At 40.9% G+C, this 10,674-nt stretch overlaps 1 protein-coding gene across 1 annotated transcript; it reads right to left on the bottom strand.

Annotated features, from left to right (window-relative positions):
* Positions 1-1,720: 1,720 nt before the first annotated feature.
* On the bottom strand, positions 1,721-9,261 carry Rbbp9 (RB binding protein 9, serine hydrolase). Its single transcript, XM_051183260.1, has 5 exons — positions 9,107-9,261; positions 7,701-7,743; positions 6,619-6,724; positions 3,715-3,800; positions 1,721-3,363 (listed from the first exon to the last, which is right to left on the bottom strand). The coding sequence occupies exons 1-5, from the start codon at positions 9,203-9,205 to the stop codon at positions 3,137-3,139; spliced, it is 561 nt and encodes a 186-aa protein (XP_051039217.1). The 5' UTR covers positions 9,206-9,261; the 3' UTR covers positions 1,721-3,136.
* Positions 9,262-10,674: the final 1,413 nt, after the last annotated feature.

Here is a 10,674-nt window from a genome sequence, read left to right as displayed (position 1 = left end):
CTGGATATATTTTGCTTGTAGCATATTATTTACTCTATTAACTGAGAGAGATAGATACATTTTAAAAATGTAGCAACTGTGCTATAAATAAAATGAATTTGCCTACAGAAATGAGCTATCCTCATGGGCCTCTAAAATCATAATGCCACAAAGTCAAACTGCAGATAAAGTTTGGTCTTTCCCTGTTAGTATTAGATGTTTTGCTTATCTAGTCTGTTGAGGACCCTGTTTAAAAGTGACCCATAAAAAATTAGACATGGTGGTGCATGCCTTTAATCTCAGCACTTGGGAGGCAGAGGCATGTTCAGGAAGTTTCTCACATGAAACTTCCAATTTGACAATGTTTTATATAAGGGTTTTGATGGTAATCAATTAAGCAAAGTAGTCAAGCAATTAAATACATGGTGAAACACATGCCTAGTATTAGGAGGCCTCTGGCACAGCAGAAAAGATGACAACTGGTTTCAGATTTACTATATGGCAGGTAAAGGATGAATACAAAATACGTGCCCTGTAGCAGTGTTGTCCAGTAAGATAGGATCTTGAACTCAACCCTGCTCTACCTCCCTCCTGCTGGGTTAGAGGTATGCACCATAACATCTGGCCAAGTAGCATTTTCTATCATGATGGGAATAGTTGGTATTTGGTGTTTAACACAGTAATCGCAAGCCAGCTGGCTGGCCAGCACTTGAAACTAAGGTTTGACTTTGTTGCCTTTGGATACTGCTTGTACTAGACGGCATAGCTCATCAGAGAACTTGCTTGTATGCTCTCCCTCAGGGATTACTGAATCCTACACAATTTATAATTAAGATTTTAAACGACTCATTTTTAAGTGTAGGAAAAAACACATTAATTTAAGAGAATTAATAGTTATATCTAATGTAAGCAGATTTTAGCAGTGATTGAACCAAATCTATAATCCAAGTTAGAGTTTAAAAAGTTATTAACTTACATAAATAACATTAGTTCACAACTTGTTTTCTGCCAAGGATAAAAATATATTCACTTGCTGGGTGGTGGTGGCACACACCTTTACTCCCTACATTCAGGAGGCAAGGCAGGAGGATCTTTGTGAGTTTGAAGTCAGCCTGGTCTACAGAGCTAGTTCTAGGACAGACAGGGGTGTTACACAGAGAAACCCTGTCTCAAAAAACGTGTGTGTGTGTGTGTGTGTGTGTGTGTGTGTGTATGCATTTGATAAATAACTTCCTGATATTATTCATTCCCATGTGAACACTTAACAGTAGCCCTATATGATTGTATCTCTCTCCTCCAAAGAAACCTATTGTTTTAAGAGTCTATACTAACTTACATTACACTTAGAAACCCCCAAATCATTTCACAACAGCTTTGTACTCCATCTAAGGATAAATGTGGAACATTACATTTCTGCAACAGTCACAGGTTCTGTGTCACCAAATTTAAGTACACTGGACATCTTTTGCATCACAACAGTGAGAAACAGAAAATCCTTTTTTATTTATTTATTTACTTTTTTTCATATGATCTAAGTACATTAGAAACATGAGTGAAAATGTGATTTTGTACATCAAATATATGCTAATATAAAAGTACCTTTATAAGAAGGGTTGATTTTGTGTGTGTGTGTGAGAGAGAAAGAGAGAGAGAATATAAGAAAAACTTGGAATGATGCTTGAATCTAGAAGAAGTTAAGAGGTTGAACTCTTTATAGAATTAAACTTCCATCATGGAAAAATTCTTTTTGAAGATACTTAAAACTTAACAGTACAAATTGCTCCCTTGTTTTCCACCCTTTAGCATTATCTTTTGGTAATCTTAGGCTTTCCTTTTTTTTTTTTTCTTCCTTTTTTGAGACAAGGTTTCTCTGTGTAGTCCTGGCTGTCCTAGAACGTGCTCTGTGGACCAGGCTGGCCTCAAGCTCATAGAGATCCATTTATCTCTGCCTCCCAAGTGCTGGGATTAAAGGTGTGCATTACTACTACCTGTACTTTGTAGGGAATCTAAAATGTTTATGATGGAACTCACAAATGGATGACCTGGTCTTTGTCTTGTAGCTTTTGCAAATCTTTTAATTATAGTGTTTCTATCTACCTCAACTCATGTAGGGATTGTATACACATACATATATATTCCCCAGCTTAAAAAAGGCATACATTTACTGTTAGTCTTACTGAAGTTAGTATACAGGTGGCAGGCTATGCAGATATCTGTCCCCTGTAGCTTCCTGACTCAGCATCCTTATATGTTGGTCTCTCAACCTGTCAGAAGGACCTGGAGACTGAGGTGGGGTCAGGGATTTCAATGATGAAGACCCAAGTTTGAGCTTACTATCTTGAGCCAGCTTGAAACAGCAGCTGGAGTTCTAAGAACATATGGAAACTTTAATCATGTTTTCTTCCAGTAAGAGAAAACTTATTTCAGATAGGAAAACGTGTCACTCATATATAAACCGGTTTCTTTTTTTTTTTTTTTTTTTTTTTTTTTTTTGAGACAGGGTTTCTCTGTGTAGCTTTGGAGGAGCCTGTCCTGGAACTAGCTCTGTAGACCAAGCTGGCCTTGAACTCACAGAGATGCACCTGCCTCTGCCTCCTGAGTGCTGAGACTAAAGGCATGCACCACCAACGTCCAGCTATTTTTGTTTGTTTTGTTTTTGAGATAGAGTTTTGCTAAATATTTAGCCTAGGTAGTCCTCAAATTCAAGATCCACCTTCTTCAGCTTTCCAAGTCCTGTGGTCTCAGGTCACACCTTGCAAGAGTTACTGAGTTATAATTTGGAATGAGATTCAAGATAGCAGCCAGGGTCTACTTGCTGTTTCTTTTCGGAGGCAGGGTCAGGCTAGCATTCACCTCCTGGTCCCTGCTTTCTCTGAAGTGCTGGAATTACAGGGATACAGCTCTATGCTGGTTCTACCGCTGGCTTACTCTCTGGATCAACAGGATGGCTAAACAAACTCGCTCTGTGTCCCCCATCAAACAGGAAAGTATTGCCATAGCTAGAGCTTTTCAAGAAGATTTAAGTTCTATGGGGACTGAAAATGTAGTGAATGTTTTTCAGGCACTTCTGCAGCTTAACTGGATATTTCATGTCTAGTACTGTGTGGTAATAGATACCACCCCATCCTGGCATGCTACAGAGCAGGAGTCATCCTGACTATTCTGGTACTTTCAGCATAGACTTCACCACACTAATCAGTTCATGAAATTCTGTGTTCTGAAAGTGACCACGGTTGGTGAATTTGTACAATTTGGCATTCAGCCCATCTGCCACTTCTGCTTGTTCCTTCCAGGGGAGGAAAGGGTCATCAGTGGAACCAAACTGTACAATGTGAGGGCAGTTGGCTTTAATCTTCTCCCACTGCCAGGGGCGGCTAAAGTACCCTGTAGAGAAAAAAAAATAGCCTATCGATATGCATCTGAAAATGTCTAGTGGGGACACTCAGAGGTGCATAAGGGTCTTGAGATCAGAATAGTTCTTTGGTTTTCCTGTCTGTAGAACTTGATACCATACTGACTTGCCAAGACAGTAAGAGGCTCAAATAAAACCAGATCCTGAGATTCATTGTAGACTTCAGGTTGGAAGAAAGTGCTGTCTTACCTCCAAAAGGTAGATGGAAATTCTCTCGTTTGCTATTAGATTTATATTTCTAGTGCTATCTGAGAATGACTACTTGAGCAGTCTGTCCTGTGTCCAGGGAAGAACTTTCCTGGGTATTCTCCCCAAAGACTTACCACTGGCACGCTCGTTTTCATCTCCCAAGTCCGATGTGTATGCAGACACCAATACAAGACCGTATACCTGATGTGTCTCTGCATACCTGTGATGAGAAAGATGGTGTCAGCAACACATGGTATTATTAACTCTGAAAAGCAATAGGCTATCTGATGTAAGTTCACAGGAAGGTAGTATATGCTACTGAGACAGATGGAAAACAGCAAGAAAATGTCTTGATCACTGATGTGTGCATTCATCCACCTTTAGTGTTCATCACATTACTTACTTGGTCAGCATTCTGATTCAGATTCCTGGCTCAACCCCAGAGCATGGAATTCAGAGAAATGGGATTAAGGCCCAGGAATCTACAATTTAAGAAAAACTGGCCAATGCCAGAAAAATACTTGTACTGCCCTCTGTACATGCATTCTCATTTGTGTCATAGTACAATTGTCCCCACTCCCAGACAAACTATCATTGGCTCCTTAAGGGAAGGAAAAGCCTTATTGCTCTCTGAACAGCACCCTATAAGTAGACCACCAACTCACTATTTGAAGATGCCCTCGCTGAGCCAAGAGCAGACTAAGGAAAGATGTGAGATCTCTGAAGAAGCTTTTATGCTAGGAAATGTTAGGGCAAGACTTTCATTCTTGAGAATAAACCTTTAACCCCCGCCTCCAAGCTGGTTACTCAAGAAATATCAAACCACAGAAGACATGAAAGGAAAAGAAGCATTCAGATTGATTAAGGCTGCACACTTACCTTAATATATGCCCCCTACAAATAACCTTAGTACCATTATTATACCCAATAAATTTAGCACTGCCTACATTCTTGATAAGGGAGTTTCGGTCAATTCCCTAAACTAAATTCATTTTCTCACAGTTAGACTGAGATTAAGCACTTTTGGCAAGAAAGCCTCCCCATCACTTCAGGGACACGATGAGTGTCCCACTATCAATGGTACTAAGTTAGATCACTTGTTAAGGTGTCCCCAGCACTTGTATTGAAAAGATTCAATATCCCTTAGTAATTAATAAGTCAGTGTGTTCCTTATGATTGCATGAGTTCCTGTTTCTTCATATCCTTATACTGACGATTTGGGCATCATTTTTCTTTGTCTCTCTTAACTTTAGAAGTCAATTCTTAGAAGGTTTCTGACAATCCTAATAATTTCAGAGAATTTATTTAAAAAATTACATCTTTACTCAATGGCTGGTAAACAAAAGGACAGTATCCTACAACTTTTGAGGTCAGTACTGTTCCCCTGCACACATGCTTATAAATAACCCTTTTTTAATGACTACCATAAGTCACTGATTCTGTGCTAAAACACATTATTATCCCATGGTGATATGTTATTTATGATTTATTAAAGCTTGCCTGAGGATTCAAAAGCAAAGTTAGCCACAAGCCATAAAAGTCAGGCAATGGTGACACACACCTTTAATCCCAGCAGCCATATTAGCAAGCCATAGAGTCAGGCAGTGGTGACACACACCTTTAATTCCAGGACTCAGGAGACGGGCAGATAGATCTCTGTGAGTTCAAGGCCACCCTGGCCTACACAAAAGTGAAGAGTAACAGCTCACACTTTTAATCCTAGCACTTGTGAAGTATATAAGATAGGAGCAAATATTCAGTTGGGCGATTTATTCTCCAGGCACACTGAGGAGAGGACAACCTTTTCAGCCTGAGGTAGAAGTAACAGTTAGTGGCTGGCTGCTTTGCTTTTCTGATTTTCAGCTTGAACCCCAATATCAGTCTCATGGGTCTTTTATTATTCATGTTACATATGATCACAGGCCTTTAATCCAGCACTAGGGAGGTGGAGGAGACAGGAGTGATATGACTGGATGGAGAGAAGAATATAAGGCAAGAGAAAACAGGAACTCAGAGCTTTTGCCTCTGAGGATTTGTGTCAACAGGGTAGCCATTTCAGCTTGGTAGAGGTAAGAGCTAGTGGCTTGGCTGCTTTGCTTCTCTGATCTTCAGCTTGAACCCCAGTATCTGTCTCTGGGTCTTTAATTTTTCTTGTTATAATCCTCATCCCCTTGACCTGTGTAGCTGAAAGGTTATAAAATTTGGCAAGATTCCATGACATACAATTCATATGATATTTTGAATAACTACTTGGAACAGCCTTTGTTACCACACTAGGAAATATGGAAGACTTGGCCAGCTAATTCCTTACCTCCTAGGCTAGTGGGGAAGATAGGAGATTTTGGTAGAAGCAAATGTGTATATATGTGAATCCCAAGGATCAGGGGGTTGTAGGGGAAAACAACCTCTATTCTCCAGGAGGTATTTATTGAACATCTACTATATCAGGCTCTCCCATAGGCACTGCGATTCCTTGTCAGTGAACTAAGTCCCACCTTCTTGGAGTTTCCATTCTGTTAATAGGGGTAGATAAGAAATCAATGTATGTTGGATGATAAAGCTTTATAGGTAATAAAATGTAAAGGAGATAGGGCGATACTGCTCTTTTATATGGAGTTATTAATGATCTCACCCAAAATGGGACATTCAAGCAGAGACATAGTAATAGAAAGCCAGGCAGCTTGTAAGATGGTGTCCCTGCTAGAAGGCTGAGCAGGATAAGGCAAGTGTGTACTTGGCATATTCCAGGAACTACAATGACGTCAGTAGGCTTGGTTGAGAGAAGAGGTGAAGGGAGACACAGCTGAGTAACAGGAAGCTTTTAAGCCATAGAAACTTTAAAAGGATCAGTGCACCTGGTATAAAAGCAATCTGTTTCTTTCAATCCCTTAACAAACAAGGAAGAAATTAGGGCAGATTATATTACCACTTTTGAGGTCAGCGTTGTGTCCTCTGCAATGGAAATTTAAGAAACAACTATTTCCCAAGCAGGTGTGGCTACAACCCACACCAGGGGCAACAATTCAACAGCATCATACCTCATGGCTGCAATGGCCCCGGAGCTGTGGCCTATGATGATGGTCTTCTCATCACACTGCAGCTCTGTCTCCATGAAGGGCAGCCAGATGCTCTCTCGGGCTGTAACTGTGTTCAGGGTAAACAGTCTGGTACTCAGAGGGGGCAGTCTGTAAGTGATGCTGGCCCACCTCTCTAATAAAAAGCAGCTCACTGCTTTTAAATTGAGGCCCAAATGGGAGATGAGGCTCTTTTAGTAGACCTCTTCATTGTGGTTTCAGTAGAGTTTTGCTCCTTCCACCATGTTTTTATATTAAAAAGGAAAGAAAGAATATATTACAACTGAAGTGAAAATTTCCCCTCCCCCGCCCCCCCTTTTTTTTTTTTTGGCGAAAGCCTATGTAGCAAAGGCTAATCTGTAATTTGTTGTGTAGCCCACATCAGAATTCCCTTGCCTCAGGCTCCCAACTATGGGCATTAAAGGCATGTACCACCATCACTGGCCTCAACTTTGAAATATTCATGTAAAAATTTAAACTTTGCAAACAAATACCCCCGAGCTGGAGCTACAGTTTAAGGGCAGAGTACTTGCCCAGGATGGGTGAGACCCCAGGTTTAGTCTCAGTACCAAGAAAAACAAAACACACACACACACACCACAAACTCTTGACAATATTAAACCCATGTATAATATATATTATTTCTTTCCTGAACCAAGACACACCCATAACAAAAGGGGAAATCTTATGTTTTTAAATACTTAGGAACTCAACTAGATTCTGTAAGGCTTTATCTGTTTTACCCAAATTTTGCCTGAAAAATGCCTGTAGACACTTAACAGGGAAAATAAAGTTGCTAGCTTACAAAGTTAAAAATTAAATTTTGCCATACTCAGGTGCTTTTCTTAATTCTTTACTGAAATCTTCTATATTTTTTGGTTTACATCTGCCTCCCAGAGCACCCGGCTTTACTTGTTGTTAGTATGTATTTATCTTTGTTCTTGCACTACAACACTCTTGCTTTCTAGCCCCTCACTCCCCACTCCCCTTATGATGAGCTCAAAATCTAACAGATAAGGCTTTTCAAAAACACGTTTAAAACTTACTTGGATCAGGCATATTTTTAGCCAAACACTGGAAACCAGCAATCTGAGATATAAAGAGGAAGAAAAAGCTATATAAAAAGTTTAATTGCAACTAAAACTTTGAAGAAAAAAAAATGTAACATTTGATATGATCTTGCTCAATTCAGTAAATATTTGCTGATATTATGAAATGAAATGGATTAAGTTGTGTTAAATATGAATATACACCTCATATATAGTTCTCTATCAGTTTTATAGAACATAGAGACCTGTGTCTACACTTGCAATCTATGTTTATTTCCAAGGCATCAACCTATACAGAAGGCATACGTGAATGTGCTGGAGACAGAATGACCTGAGCCAAACAGAAAGAAAGTAAAAAATAATAGAGAGACACCATAGAGAAAGTTGGTTATCCCATCCTACTGGCCATTTCCAGCTCAACCTTTGAGTTGGTAGCTTTGCCCATAGCTTTCAACCACAATCTTAAGTTTATTACAAACAGACTCTATTTTCTCTTGAAATTCTATTCTACAGGCCAAAGCAGGAAAATGTCTAACTGCTGGACTATGGAAGGGGGCTTTTTCTGTTCTTAAAAGTCAAGCAGCACAGGACGAGCTAGGGTGCAATGCTGTTTCTAGAAAGCTCACAAAGAAGCAAAATTACACAACATTACACAAGGTTAGACACATAGGTTATAAAAATACTTTAAGTTGTAAAAGGTGTTGCAAGGGGGTCAGAAAAGCAGCTCGGCTGGCAAAGGCACTTGCAGGGCAAGCCTGGTGACCTGAGTTCGATTACCAGACCCATGTAAAAGTTAGAAAGAGAACTGATTCCTCAGAAGTTGTCTTCTTACCTCCACGTGCACCTTCTGCATACAATAAACAGAAGCAAAATGAACTTCTGAGAGTCATAGGGATGGGACAGGAGAAGCTCAGGCAATGTTCCAGAGTTTAATCTGGGCTGAGAGTGTAGCTCAATGGTACAGGGCACACAAAGACACTTTAGGCTTGGATAGCACCGATTTCCCCTCGCCCCCCGGTTTGGTAGCTTATTACACGTTATATGCATCCCTTGTATATATTAAATGTCACATGGTGAGTTAAAAAAATTTAAAGCAATGAATATAAACATAAAATTATCTGGGAAGTTTCTAATTTGAACTCAAAGCAGCGTGTAGGGAGGGGGCGTTCTCTATAGTTGTCCAACAGGGTTCCTTTCTGTCTCAAAAACTGAGCCCTCGGCTTTTTTAGTGGCTTCGCCAGACATGATCCTGGCCACTAGTTTAGATCTAAGACTAGGCAGCATCATAATCGTCGAGGACCCAGACACCGGGTTCATCTGGAGGAGGGTAGACACAGGCTCGAGCCTAGCTGTCCATCCTCCCTCTGCTCCGCGCCAAGCAGGGAGGGGCTGAAATTCCTTACCTGCTCTAGCCCCTTTCTCACCCAGCCGTACCAGCCTTGGGTGGCTACATCCCCGCCTCCGTTCCCGGGAACAATCACTGCCTTGATAGGGAACGCCATGAACAGTCACAGGAGACCCCCCTAGCCTGCTCAGACCAAGAGCAATAAGGCCTAGATGGCTTCTGGCCCGGAGCCCGCACTGAAGCCTTCTGGGAATTGTAGTTCTTGAACACCCGCAAGTCTTCGACTTTTTCTGTCTGTATCACAGGCTGCCAAACACAAACCCTGTGAATTACCATCAAATTTAAATCCCTTTTCCAGCGTTCTCATACTCCATGTCCCTTTTGAAGCACTGTAAACAATATGCTCATAATGTTTTATCTTTTTATTAGACATACCAATAATTCTTTAAGGAAGGATTTTTCTCCCCAGTGAATTTTCATTAGTTTAAGACAGTCTCATTATGTAGCCCCTACTGGCCTGGGGCTCTCTATGTAGACCAGAATGGTCTAGAACTCATATAGATCTGCCTGCCTCTGCCTTTTTAGTGCTGGCATTGAAGGAAAGTATCAACATATTCAGCAAGAATTATCTTATTATTTATGTGTATGAGTGCCACATGCATGGGTGTGCCTAAGGACTTCAGAGGAGGGTGCTGGGTCCCCAGTGATGGAAGTAGCAAATGTGAGTGCTAAGAATCTAACTCCAGTATTCTGAAAGAGCAGAAAATGCACTTAATGACTGAGCCATCTCCCCAGTCCCATTTTTATTGTTTTCAATTATTGTGTATGCATACATGATGCATGCTTATTTGAACGTAGATGAGTGTGCGTGCAGAGGTCAGAGGACAACTTGAAGGAATCCTTTCTCTCATTCCATTAAGTGGGTTCTAGAAATTGAACTCAGGTTGTGCAAACCCATTGCTGCTAGCTTTCTTCACTCTTAAGACAGCCTAGGGCCCTGCCGGTGAAATGGTACTGCCCACATTCAGGGTGGGTCTTTCTAACTCAATTCACTAAATGAAGACCATCTCCCACAGACAGGACTGTGGGAACCTGATCTAGATGATTCCTCATCAAGACACTTCCCAGGTGATCCTGGGTTGTGGCTAGTTGACAATTAAAACTAGCCAGCACAGGGAGTTGTCAATGGAACCAGAGTAGAACACTTTGCAAAAGGAGTGAGGAGGCAGGCAAACCAGGGAAAGAATGCAGAACCAGTTGTCTGGAGTCTGTTCCTTGAGGCTTTTACTGAGGTGGGCATGAGAACTGCATTCTACCAAGAATAATGTGAGCCTTGGGTATGGAAAGTATGCTCAAATCTTCCCAGGCCACCTCAGGAACAAATAGCCACATTCCAGTGTGTGTGTGTGTGTGTGTGTGTGTGTGTGTGTGTGTGTGTGTGTGTGTGTGTAAACCAGAAGTATCTTCTATCATTTTTCACTTTGATTTTTGAGACAAGATCTATCTGTGAACTCAGACGTCACTGATTAGCAAGACTAGCTGTCCAGCAATCTCCGGGGATCTCTCTGACTTCTGCTCCCTAGATGTTGGGCATAGGCTGCATCTTCAGTGTCTCATGCTATGCAC

This window comes from Phodopus roborovskii, unplaced genomic scaffold, assembly GCF_943737965.1.
Source record: "Phodopus roborovskii unplaced genomic scaffold, PHOROB, whole genome shotgun sequence".
Lineage (NCBI taxonomy): Eukaryota > Metazoa > Chordata > Mammalia > Rodentia > Cricetidae > Phodopus > Phodopus roborovskii.
The sequence above is the reverse complement of the archived record's forward strand: the minus strand, read 5'-3'. Positions and strand labels throughout refer to the sequence as shown.

Coding starts and splice junctions, on each gene's coding strand:
- Rbbp9 (XM_051183260.1), bottom strand. CDS start 9,205: ATGGCGTTCCCTATCAAGGCAGTGATTGTTCCCGGGAACGGAGGCGGG. Junction 7,744..9,106: donor TGAGAAAGGGGCTAGAGCAG/GTAAGGAATTTC, acceptor TTTATATCTCAG/ATTGCTGGTTTCCAGTGTTT. Junction 3,364..3,714: donor TGAAAACGAGCGTGCCAGTG/GTAAGTCTTTGG, acceptor TTTTCTCTACAG/GGTACTTTAGCCGCCCCTGG.